Below are 13190 nucleotides of genomic sequence, written 5' to 3'. Positions count from 1 at the left end.
TTATTTAGAAGAGCATCAGAGAATTACTTTTTTGTTCGTCTTAAGAATTCTTAGAATCATTGTGTCATTTTTTTATATTTTTAGTTTTAATTTTAGTCTCAGGTAATTTTGTGTAATTTTGTAATTTTCATTAGTTTTGTCTTATGTCATTAATATTATTTTTCTTAAATATATCTTTATTTCAATTTGGTTTTAGTAATTGTAGTACTTCAAATTTGACTTTGACAGTATATTTCTATTTTTCCTTTTTTTAAGTTTAAGTGTTTCATAAAATATATTTTATTTGAATTCAACTTTGATCGTATTTTAAAATTTACATGTGTCAATTAACAAAAACTAGTTACCAATAACAACTCTCGCTTGCTCACAATTGGAGAAAAGCACTCCAGAATAACTTGAGATATATGAACAGAAATACCAGATAAAAGAAGTATGGCTCATGAAAACATAAATACAGCTGTACAAGTTAGTACACTCGCTCAAGCCAAATGAGGCTATCGTCATGTCTACGGCGTTGGATGGGACAATAGGACATGTTGCTATGCGGTTGTTCTGGGTGACTGGGTGGTGTCTTTCAGGTCCAAGTCAAAAGGGCCCACACCAAATCTCTATCAAATTCTGAACTTTGTGTGCATTTTCACTGATCACTTAGAACAGGGGTGCCCAAACTTGGTCCTGGAGGGCCGGTGTTCTGCGTAGTAGGCATAGTAGAAACTTCCTAGCAGGTGTGCAGAAGGAAGTTGGAGCTAAACTCTGCAAGACGCCAGCCCTCCAGGACCGAGCTTGGGCACCCCTGACTTAGAACAACTCTTTAAAGATGGATATTTTGGATTAGGGATTTGAGCAAATAAACACTAAATAGCAGTTGATACTGATTATACAAACTCATGCACCACCAATTCTTTAAGGGACATCTCTGACACCTGCCCAATTGGAGAGTCTTGCACTCTGGTCAGCTCATCCTGTAACTGGGCCACAGGCAGCCCAAGACTGTAACCCAAATCAACAAGAGCCTCCAGCAGCGGCCCTTGATACTGCCGGAGCTCGTAGCGTCTCACTGTAGGCAGAGCTCTTCTGCCAGTTTGAAATGCTGCGTCAAAGTCTTCGAGATCCCTTTGGCACACCAATATGGCACACAAGGTTGGTACCACCAAAGTAGGGTTGTGAGAAGACAGTTTTTCCTGAAGTACCAAGGCCTTCTGGAGGCCCTCAAGGGCCCGGGAAAAGCGACCCCCACGCAGGAGGTCATATGCCGTTTTTAATTCCTTATGAGTGAAGAACGCTAGGAACGCCTGTGATTTTCGGACACAACGGAGGGAGTAGAGCTGAGTAAGATAGTCTCTAAGGGCTACGCGCCGCTCTGCGATGTTCTCCTCTGAGAAGTTGCCTGTCATTTTCTTTTTGGGCATCACAATGTCCTCCATTTCCTCGTTGAAGTCCTGCAGGAGCTCCTGATGAAGGTGCAGGAAGTCGGAGTAGCGTCGCTCGATAACTACACGCTCAAAGTCGTAACTACCTGAGCGGATCACCACAATCTGGTACACCTGAAGAACAGAAATAAGCTGTGGACTTAGGTCTAATGTGGAGGAGACAAAAAGCATTGCTGGTTGTGTCATGTCTAGTAAAAACTTGTACAGCTAACAGTTTTTGATTCCAAGAACACATCCAGTGTGGACATCTTAAAGCAGGGGTACCCAATCCTGTTCCTGGAGGTCAGCCTTCCTGCAAAGTTTAGTTACAACCCTGATCAAACACACCCGAACCAGCTAATTAAGATATTTATTATTAAGTACTTGATAATTAGAGACAGGTTTGTTTGATCAGGGTTAAGGTCCTTGCACAATGAGTCCAAAATTTTCGTATGCGTTTTTTTTAAAGTTTTTTCATAATAGTGTAATAATCCTATCAAAATGCTTGCTACAGATGTGAAAACAGAAAATCAAACCTGATCAGAATTTGTTTATGACAGACGAAGGTTTTGGAGGCAGTGTGTAAACATGATTGACACAACATGAGGTTGTATTTATTTTTTAACGTACAAAAATGTCAGACTCAGTGTGCAATGACCTTTAAAACTCTGCAGGTAGGTAGATCTCCAGGAGCAGGATTGGGTACCCCTGTTCATAAGCAATGTTGTGATACTCAAAAACAGGGTTGCCAAACTTGGTCCTGGAAGGCCGGTGTCCAGCTCCAAGTTTAGCTCCAACCCCAATAATACACACCTGAACCAGATAATCAAGCTCTTACTAAGCATACTAGAAACTTTCCGACAGGTGTGTTCAGGCGTAGGACACCGACCCTCCAGGACAAAGTTTGGGCACCACTGCTCAGAAGGACCAGTATTTCATGGTTTTGGTCTTGTCATGGAACATTTGTGTTCTGCCTTTGACTCAAAGCAAGTTGAGGCCGAGTCCGGTCTTGAGTTCTACATCACTGTAAACATGTTTTGTTGTTTGTGCAGCTCTGGACAAGAGCACAGATTTATGTGACAGTGAAACAAAACCAGGCTTTAAATACAGAATATTTACATTAATTTAGGTAGGCAAGTTTGGTCCTAGAGAGACGCTGTCCTGCAGAGTATAGCTTCAGCTTGAGTCTCAGTCTTGACTCAAACTCAACCAACTCAGGTCTTGGCCTGGACTCAGACTTGAATGAAATTTGGTTGGTTGCATAAAAGGCTTATACTACCCTGGTATGCTGGTTAGGTATGTTTTGAAGCATGGCAGCTAGTTAAAGCTGGTCCTTAGTTGGTCATGAGCTGGTTTCAGATGGTCCTGAGTTGGTTATAAGCTGGTTTAAGCTGGTCATGTGCTAGTCCTAAGGTGGTCCTAAGCAACTAGCTCCTGCACAGGACCAGCTTAAACCAGCTCAAACAAGCCGCAATGCTTCAACATACCTAACAAGCATATGCTGTTTTTTTCAACAGGGCAGTCTTACTAGTTAGTATTCTAATTTATTTTCTTTAAGGCTGATCATAACTTTTTAAATCAGTCAAATAAAAAGTATGTCTGTTTCAGGGGTGTCCAATCCTGCTGCTTTTACATAGTTTGCTTGCTGTTTAATAATCATTTAAAACGGGCAGTTCCAGTAGTAAGATTAAATGATTTATCTTTGTCTCTGTCATGGAAATTACGTATAAACCCTAGTTAAACAATTTTATAATCAATTTACAACGAATTTGTACCTGTGTTGTATGCTGTATTACGCCGTGGACGAGCGTGTTCTAAAATGAAGAAATGGATGATTCAGCTGTGGGTGCCATCTTCAGGCAAAAGGCAGGAATTCAATCGGCACGCGACTCTCACAGTGCATTATGGTTTATCTCTAGCCATTGAGTGTACATCGGTTGTGCACTCATTTTTGCGGTGCATTTTGGGATTGAATGTGTGCACTCAAGAATGTCCACTATGGTTTCGAACACCACTTAAAATGGCTGTACCTTCAAATAGTGGCCTATTTGAGGGTATAGGGGGCGATTTCAACCCAGGTCTTCGACCCTGTTCCTGCAGACCCACTATCCTGAACCTTAATCAAACACACCTGAAGCGGCCAATCAAGCTCCTTGGGACTGCTTGAAAATTGCAGGCAGGTGTGCTGAAGATGGATGGAAATAAACTTTCCAGGAGTGTGGGTCCTCAGGAGCAGGGTTGAAGACCTCTGGTCTAAAGGGCCCAAACTTGATCCTGGAGAGCGGTGTCCTGCAACGTTTAACTCTAACTCCAATTAGGCACACCTGTACCAGCTAATCAAGCTCTTACTAGACATACTAGAAACTTCCTGACAGGTGTGTTAAGGTAGGTTCGAGCTAAGCTCACCAGGAACAAGATTGGGCACCCCTGGGTTACTAGGAAGGTAAAGGCAGGTACATTTAGGGTTGGAGCTGAACTCTGCAGAATTGTGGCTCACTAAGACCTGAGATCACCACCCCTGTACAAGGCCTACTAGAAACTTCCAGGCTGGTGTTTTGAGTCAAGTTGGAGCTACAGTAAGCTGTGCAGGACAGTGGCCCGCCAGGGCCGAATTAAACACCCCTGGGTCTGTTTTGAAAAATGAAAAATCAGACCCCTGGGCTAACTGCTAGTAAGTTAGATGAGTTCTTAAGACTCAGTCTTAAAATAAAGGCTAAGATTAGGCAAATGGTCTCTGGTCTAAACTACAACACTACCCTTAAGTTTGCCAGGAAAGTTTTCAGTGATGAAAATTGAACATCCCTTTTAGCTTTGGAGAACATTGTAGGAGTGTTAATTGATGTTTATGAAGGATAAAATCATAGAATGTAAGTATTTGATTTCCCAAAATAATAATCAATTAGCAATCATATCCTAACATTAGCTGAATGGCCATCCTTTATCCAAAACAAGTAAACTTATTTTGGATAAAGTGTTACATGTTTTGATTATAAAGTAAAAGGTGGAAAAAGGGCAGAGGTAAAAAATTATGAGGGCTTGGTGATGTCAGACAGAAAGGAGACATTTTTAAAGGGATAGTTCACCCAAAAATGAAAAATTGATGTTTATCTGCTTACCCCCAGGGCATCCGAGATGTAGGTGACTTTGTTTCCTCAGCAGAACACAAAGATTTTTAACGAAAACCGGTGCAGTCTGTCAGCCAAATAATGGAAGTGAATGGGCACCAGACCTTTAAAAGTAAACAAAAACATGCACAGACAAATCCAAATTACACCCTGCGACTCGTGACGATACATTGATGTCCTAAGACACGAAACGATCGGTTTTTGTGAGAAACTGAACAGGATTTGTATCATTTTTTACCTTTGATACACAGCCACATCCATCTGTCATGAGCACGAGTTTAGCATCAGGCTTGTGACATGTGAACACACTCTGGTGTAGAATACGCAAACACCCAAAGCGATCTGTCGCGTCTATACGACACTCATTGTTTACACAGAGCACAGAGATTGTGGGTATAGCGGCTATTCTAAATGGTAATTACTTGCGCGTATCCTGATTTTATCAAACTGATTTAAAGCTATAAAAGATTACATTTGCTTGCGCAAACTCATCCGGGACTTGTTTGACTGTTTGCTTATTCTACGCCAGAGCGCATACACATGTAACGTGCCTGATGCTAAACTCGTGCTCATGACAGATGGACGTGGCTGTGTATCAAAGGTAAAAAAACCCCGATATAAATACTGTTCAGTTTCTCGCAAAAAAAATGATCGTTTTGTGTATCGTCACGAGCCGCAGGGTGTAATTTGGATTTGTCTGTGCATGTTTTTGTTTACTTTTAAAGGTCTGGTGCCCATCTACTTCCATTATTTGGCCGACAGACTGCACCAGTTTTTAAAAAAATCTACGTTTGTGTTCTGCTGAAGAAACAAAGTCACCTACATCTTGGAGGCCCTGTGGGTATGCAGATCAACATAAAATTTTCATTTTTGAGTGAACTATCCCTTTAAGAGGCAGGGCAAAACATTACATATTTATGAAAGTAACGTTAGAGTTTGATGTTTATAATCATTTCACTATAAATCTTTGACATACCACATATTTTGATATTTTTTGGTCGATGATCCGCGTGGTGGGGATGTCAAACAGCAGTTTAACGCTTCTGAACACCTGCTTAACGGCTCTCCAGTGCTGCTGCAGTTCTGCTGTAGTCAGACAGGAGGCGCTAAAACCCACATCGGCCTCTTCAGCTGTGAGAATACAACCATCAAATCCTGCTCTCATAATGCCAGATGCAATTTAAGGATTGACTAAAATTTACCATTATTGAATGATGTCTCCTGCTGTGCTGAGGAATGCTCAGGAGCTGAAGAAACAACTTCTTTAGCGTCCACTGCCTTGGAGTCATGTGGTTCTAGTTCTTCCTCCATAACAATGCACTCCAATTTAGCCTTCTGTGAATGAATTCTACCACAATTCACCTGGAGTCAACATTTCAGATAAGCCAGTTGTACAAAAACACAACAAAAATCAATTTCTGACATATTTTCTCAATTTTTTGAGATAATGAAAAATTAATTTATTATGAATCGTCACACAAATGCAAAATATGACTCTGAAGATACTCATTTGATGCAGTTGCTTGCATTTATTTGCAAAGTTCATTTAATTATTCTAGATATTATTAACAATCACTTGTTTTTTGATCAGTTTAATTTAATATTTTTAGCCCCCATCAATCACAGTCAGTCATAGATGTTCATGGCCCTTAATGATTATACAATTATTGATCATAACTAAACTTATTAATATTTCTGTAGATAGAGGTCTACAGACTGATTATAAGACAAGCTATTTTTGAGGCAAAAAAATAAAAAATAAAACATTGCTGATTATGGAGCTAAGCATTTCCTGTAAAACAAACAAAACATTTTTTTACTTCTCTTTCAGCACTAACAGACAACACTGAGTAGAGGAAGATAACACATGCTGGAAGCTTTTACCACAGTTATTTATAATGGGGGAAAAAAGTAATAAAAATGTTAGCAGACCCCAAAATTACACAACCAGTCGCGTCCCATTCAGTGAAAGGTCAAAGGGCACACTTCCCCAGGAAGTACATCTATTATTAAACCTCTAATGGAAATGACTCACAAACGTGGCAAGAAGAATTTGATGTTGTGCAGGTAACAGAAGATATAGCGAATCAAAATCAGACCTCGCTCAGGTCATGTGGTAATTACAACACAACACTGAAAATATCAAGAAAATATCAACCCACCTGTGCAAATAGAAATCCAATGATCTGCTCAAACTAAATATGATGCTATGAAAACTTGAGCTTTGTTGGACTTCTAGAAGCGATCACATTCATGTTTTCTGTTTCTGTTTTCAATGTAGACTGAACTAAACTTTGTTAATGAGGAAGTGAAACTTGAAAGAGGGAGTGTCGTTTTTCCCTCACATTGCATATTCTGCCCATTATCATTGGTTTTCATGCAGTTAATGTACACTAGTGAAACAATGACGTCTACATCTTCTGTCCACAGAACTAGCTGAAGTCTTTGAATGCTTTGTGGCTGGAAACCATACAGAAATTCTGGTCCATGATAACAGGAAGGCTCCATTGTGTAAATAAAGAGCCTGATGTGTGTCAATAAAATATTCCCCACACCACCTGCACTTGCTGATTCTGTCTGAAGGCAAGTGTTTTTATTATGTATTTGTCCAATAGATGGTGCTGTACAGTTAAATTACAGTCAAGTAACGTGGCAGATTGTTTTGGCATTGATTATATATATTTTAATCACGGAATGCACATAATAAGATAATACATTGAATTTGTTATTTTTAAACTGAAATACATTTGGAAAAAAACAATAACAATAAAAGATGAATTGGAGAATAAAAAACTAGAAATGCTTTGAAAAGCCTTGGCAACTAATTAAAATAAAATAAGTTAAATATGAATTAAAAATCTAAAAATCTAAAATAAACTGATAAACAAATAAAAACACTAAAGCATAAATTAAAATTAAAATGCAAACTGAAAATATAAAAATACATGTAATAAATTCTACTACAATGCTATATAAATAGTACTAAAATAGTGACAATAAAATGCATTTGTATCTGTATTGCACAAGGGTCAAAGCTTTTTTTTTTTTTTTTTTTTTTTAAGTTTCTCCTTTAGAGACTCCTGTGCATTAAGGGTGTTTGACTGGGTTAAATATACACTGCAAAAAATGCTTTTCTTACTTAGATTTTTTTGTCTTGTTTCCAGCCAAAATATCGAAAAATTCTTAAATCATGAAGGATTTTCTAGACGAGTAAAAATTATCGTCTTGTTTTCAGAAAAAGCAAGTCAAAATTAAGTGTGTTTTTGCTTGAAACAAGCAAAATAATCTGCCAATGGGGTAAGAAAAATAATCTTGTTTTGTCTGTTTGAAATAGGATTATTTTTCTTACCGCATTGGCAGATTATTTTGCTTGTTCTAAGCAAAAAAACACTTAATTTTGGCATGTTTTTTTTTTTTTTTGAAAACAAGAAAATAATTTTTACTCGTCTAGAAAATCCATCTTGATTTAAGAATTTTCAGATATTTTGGCTTGAAACAAGACAAAAAATCTCAGTAAGAAAAGCATTTTTTTGCAGTGTACACTTGAGTTCATACACACTAATCTAGTAAACAAGATTTTGGTTTGGCTAATGTGTATATCCATTTTGTACACTGACAGGTAGCAGGTTTAAAATGTCATGCATGTGGTTTAAAAATGTGTTTTAATCAAATTAGTGTTAGCTAAGTCTATAAATTCCACACACACACACACACAAAAATCACCAAATATGGAATATGTTCTGAGTCTTGTCATCCCAGTTTCACAGATGACTGTTTAATGAGTGTGCACTTTCATACATTTTTTTGTTCTGCATGATGTAATTCATATAAAAATTTAGGATTTCTATGAAAAAAATTGAGTGGGTTGAAAGCAGATCATACACTCAAAAAAAAAAAATGCTGGGTTCAGATTCATATTTCGCCGACACACCAGCATTAGCAATATTTTGGTGAAAAGTGATTACAGAGAATGGTTGAACACACTTAAATTAAAATGCTACAATTAAATGTTACATTTTTAAATGCTTGTTAAACGAGTTTAAATGTATGTACTGTTGTAAACTATGCAGTATTCACCCAGATAAATTCAATGTGTCTTACATTTTTGTTCATGGCGTTCTTGCTTAATAATAAATGTTCATCTATTGATTATTGCTGTTGCCTCTATAAGTCTGAGTGTGATTTTTAATTTTTTGTCTATTTTAAGTCAGCAATATTATAATTTTTTAAACAATAGTTGACTTAAATAAAACAACCCAGCATGTTGGGGTAAAAACATTTAACCCAACCAGCTGGATCAAAATAAGCCAGCATGTGTTCTGTCCAATATTTACCCAGCGCTGGGTTGCCAAATAACCCAAGTTGGATTGTTTTTAACTTGCCATTTTTATAGTGTACAGAAAAACTCATGAGGTTGTACAAATGTATATGAATTTTCAACAAATCAAAAATTTAAATCGTTGTGGGACAATTAATTTAATTGTTGCTGCCTTAGTCGCTGTATGCAGTATAGTTAGGCCTACAGTTGGAATTTTATTTTATTTTTTTTATTTTTTTTTACTTTTTTGTGCTGCTCTTGGTAGATTGTGCTGGTCATGATGGAAATGATCTGGCTGTGTCTGTGTTCTTTAACCCATTTAAGCCCATCGGCACCAGGCTGTCAACTTCCTACCCCTATTTCCAGGAAGAATTGCGAAGGCAAACCCTTCCAAAAAGTTATTTTTTTATGTCACTAACAAGTATTTTTGTTGACATATTTACATCTACATAATCATGAAGGTCTCTAGAATCATCCAAACAAAACAAATCTAACATATAACATATATCATTGGGAAACGGGGTATACTGTTGCTAGCATCATGCTACTCATGTTACCTTCTTGTTAAAACATAGTAGCATCATCTTCACTTACATTTTCTTCATAAAATGTACATATATATTTATTTATTTTCTTTTAACTTTTTGATACACAATGCCCTGTTGGGGCAACTTAATAGCTGCACTTTGTTCTAGTTTATGTTCCACCACTTTAAGACAAATGGATTTGTTGTCTGTTGTGTTTTCATATTCAAGAGATTATAAGATAGATGCAGCTTTTTGGGGGTTTGCATCGAATGTTCTTCGACTTTTATACATAATAAATTTGTTTATGAATAAAGATTGGTCTTCCCTGCTGAAAAAAAAAAATGTTAAAACCAGCCTAAGGTGTTTGGCTGGTTTTAGCTGGTCAACAGGGTTTTAAATGGTTTTTGGCCAATTTCTCAGATGGTCAGGCTGGTCTTAGCTTGTCAGGCTGGGAGACCAGCTAAAACCAGCCAACCAGCTTAAGCTGGTTTTAGCCGGTCATCAGCCTGGTCTTAGCTGGTCATAGCTAGTCAACAGGCTGGTTTTAGAGGGGTTTTGGCCACTTTCTCAGCTGGTCAGGCTGGGAGACCAGCTAGAACAACCAGCTACTTCCATCTTAAACCAGCTAAAACCAGCCAACTAGCTTAAGCTAGTTTTAACCGGTCATCCAGCCTGGTCTTAGCCGGCCATAGACCAGCTACTTCCAGCTTAAACCAGCTAAGACCAGCCAACCAACTTAAGATGGTTCTCTTACGAGAGGTCTCTCGTACTGCGTAAGCGTAAGCTGAGAGGCACCCGTGGTTAACGCTTTCTGACGTTTTTCTCGTCTGGCCGCCGCCCCGCCAGACGCGGCCCGCGGCCCAGGATTGAGTTGAAACCTGAGCCTCCGAAATCGTCCTAGCACATCTGGGAAAACGACAGTGTACGAGTCCCGCGGTTGCCGGACCCCCACCAAAGTTATTCGCTCGTCCAGTTCCAGGAAATGTGACTGTTCCAGTGTTTTCTGCAGCCAACAAACCGGCTCCGTCGCCCGTTTGCCTGCACACAAAAGTCGTTCCCACGGCTACACAGATAAACCCCCAATAAAGTGTATTATCTGGTGTCCCGGCCACGGCCGATGGTGTTTCATGTGTCGTATGAATATGCCCACTAACCAGTGCTCATCTCTACACACAAACACAGCGCACATAAAATCGACTCAGATCGATTGCGCGTCACACGTGGTAAATGTGCCCGCTTCACAGTGCCCACAGACACCACATTATGCACTGTTGGTTTCTGTAAAAACGAAACCAACAGTGCATTAACTCTATGCTTTGGGATGTTAAATGTGCCCGCTTCACAGTGCTCACAGACACCTCATTAGGCACGTCAACCGGTTTCTGTTAAAACGAAACCAACAGTGCATCCGCTCTATGCAGGCGAACGTTGTTTTGGAGTGTTAAATGTGCCCGCTTCACAGTGCTCACAGACACCTCATTATGCACATCAACCGGTTTCTGTAAAAACGAAACCAGGAGTGCGTTCGCTCTATGCAGGCGAACACTGTTTGGAGTGTTGAACGCCGGTGCGCGAGTCCCGCGGCTGCCAGACTCCCACCGAAAGTATTCGCTCGCTCAGCTCCAAGAAATGTGGCTGTTCCAGCGTTATCCGCAGTCATCAAGCCGGCGCTGCAGCCTGCTTGTCTGCACTCAAGAGCCGTTCTCACGGCTACCCAATTAAATCCTCAAAGGAGTGTATTTTCGGGTGTTCCGGCCATAGCCGAAGGTGTTTTGTGTGTAGCTCGCATGCACATACACATGAGCACATCCTGTCATACAAAACCCGCGCACATAAAGTCGACCCGAATCGGCTGCGCTTCACATGTGATAAATGTGCCCACCCCAGAGTGCCCACACATATCACATCAGGCAGGTCTTACGGTTTCTGTAAAAACGAACCGGACGACGCCCCGTCTACACGGCTAAAGGCTGCACTGAGTGTGTTGAATGTGCCCGTTACTACGCAACCACATATACACACAAAGATAGCAGTCCCCGCGGTCAGTGTACCCCGAGCCTCGAATGTCACAGTCACTCGTGCGTCACAACGCACCGAAGCGACTCCGTTATTGACAGATCGGAGCGCGCTTCGCACCTACCCCCTTGCGTTACAGGTAAATGCATGGGAAAAGCTCCCAGGGGTTTCACAATGGGTGCTGGACATTATTAAAGGAGGCTATTCGCTACAGTTTCACCGACTTCGCATGTGGTATATGTGCCTTCCTTAGAGGAGCTAAGAGATTAAATCCACCCAGACCGCCTTCAGTCCCAACGTGGGACCTTTCTGTGGTGCTGGACGCTATGAAGGGCGGACCATTCGAACCACTACAGGCGGCTGAATTAAAATATCTGTCTCTTAAGGCTATATTCCTCCTAGCGCTCGCTTCAGTAAAGCGCGTAGGAGACTTGCACGCGCTCTCCGTGGGCGCGACATGCATGGAGTTTGGACCTAACGACTCTAAAGTTATACTCAAACCCAAGCATGGATATGTGCCAAAGTCTATTAACACACCGTTTCGAGCACAGGTCATCGCACTGTCTGCTCTGCCGGTTGTGGATGAAGAGGCTGACGCGAGACTCTTATGTCCAGTGAGAGCGCTAAGAGTCTATGTGTCTCGCACGTCTGCTTTTAGACAGACAGAACAGCTGTTTGTCTCGTTTTACGGGCATTCTAAAGGAATGGCTGCGTCAAAACAGACTTTATCCAGATGGATAGTGGATGCTATTGCACTGGCGTACGAGTCCAAGGGCATGCAATGCCCGCTGGGTGTCAGAGCACATTCCACGAGGGGCGTGGCCTCGTCGTGAGCTTGGTCGAGTGGGATTAACTTGCAAGACAGTTGTACGGCGGCAGGCTGGGCCTCTCCGTCTACATTCATAAGATTCTACAACTTGGAGGTTCCCGCCCTACAGGCCAAGTTGCTATCGGTCTAGATATTAACAGATATCTAGACCCATGTTCCAAGTTTATCCAGGTCGTTTACCTGCCCGGATACACCAGGAGCCAGTGTTTCTAGGGTCCTAATCCCCTTATACGTTCAAGCACGTTCAAGCACTATATGAACCCCGGGCTATCGCCCTCGGGTCTATGGTATCAGATCTTGGCATGCACGGCGTTTTACATGGGGTCCCCAAGCGTAAGCTTACGCTTACGCAGTACGAGAGACCTCTCGTAAGAGAACGTACTCGGTTACTAACGTAACCTCGGTTCTCTCAGAGAGGGAACGAGTACTGCGTACCTTGCCGTGCAAGCGCGTGCTCTGGGCGCTTTTATGATGAAAAAACCAGAGTGTAGCTGCCTTCGAGCGATATTTATAGGCTTGGATCACGCCACTTTCGGCGGGAGATGACGTATTAGGCGCGAAATGCCCTCATTGGAGCTGGTTTCGCGCCAAGCCTCGCTCGATAGGTGCTGCAGTTGCTGCAGAGCAGCCAATAGGCACGCAATACACCTCGCCTATGTCTGCTCACTGCGGCAACGCGTTTTACATTAATACAAAATTAAGGATAATTTTTTGGCTTCAATATCTCTCGCGGAAAGGATTTTCCCCCAAGCGTAAGCTTACGCTTACGCAGTACTCGTTCCCTCTCTGAGAGAACCGAGGTTACGTTAGTAACCGAGTACGTTTTAGCCAGTCATCCAGTCTGGTTTTAGCTGGTCATAGCTGGTCAGCAGGCTGGTTTTAGAGGGGTTTTGGTCACTTCCTTAGCTGGTCTGGTTTGGGAAACCAGCTGGAACAACTAGCTTAGGCCAGCCTGACCAGCCTAAA

General features: G+C 41.1%; 1 protein-coding gene across 1 annotated transcript; it reads right to left on the bottom strand.

The window, feature by feature from the left end:
* Positions 1-165: 165 nt before the first annotated feature.
* On the bottom strand, positions 166-5845 carry snx20 (sorting nexin 20). Its single transcript, XM_073832351.1, has 3 exons — positions 5733-5845; positions 5511-5667; positions 166-1544 (listed from the first exon to the last, which is right to left on the bottom strand). Exons 1-3 carry the CDS (start codon positions 5843-5845, stop codon positions 876-878), a joined length of 939 nt encoding a protein of 312 aa, XP_073688452.1. The 3' UTR covers positions 166-875.
* Between the last annotated feature and the right edge of the window lie 7345 nt (positions 5846-13190).

The sequence above is a fragment of the Garra rufa genome, chromosome 25 (genome assembly GCF_049309525.1).
Source record: "Garra rufa chromosome 25, GarRuf1.0, whole genome shotgun sequence".
Classification (NCBI taxonomy): Eukaryota; Metazoa; Chordata; class Actinopteri; order Cypriniformes; family Cyprinidae; genus Garra; species Garra rufa.
The sequence above is the reverse complement of the archived record's forward strand: the minus strand, read 5'-3'. Positions and strand labels throughout refer to the sequence as shown.

What these genes read in the sequence shown, in the direction of transcription:
- snx20 (XM_073832351.1), bottom strand. Translation starts at nt 5,845, where the DNA reads ATGGAGGAAGAACTAGAACCACATGACTCCAAGGCAGTGGACGCTAAA. An exon ending in ACATCATTCAATAATGGTAA is followed by an intron (nt 5,668 to 5,732) that starts ATTTTAGTCAAT and finishes TTGTATTCTCAC; the next exon opens with AGCTGAAGAGGCCGATGTGG. An exon ending in AAAAAATATCAAAATATGTG is followed by an intron (nt 1,545 to 5,510) that starts GTATGTCAAAGA and finishes TCTGTTCTTCAG; the next exon opens with GTGTACCAGATTGTGGTGAT.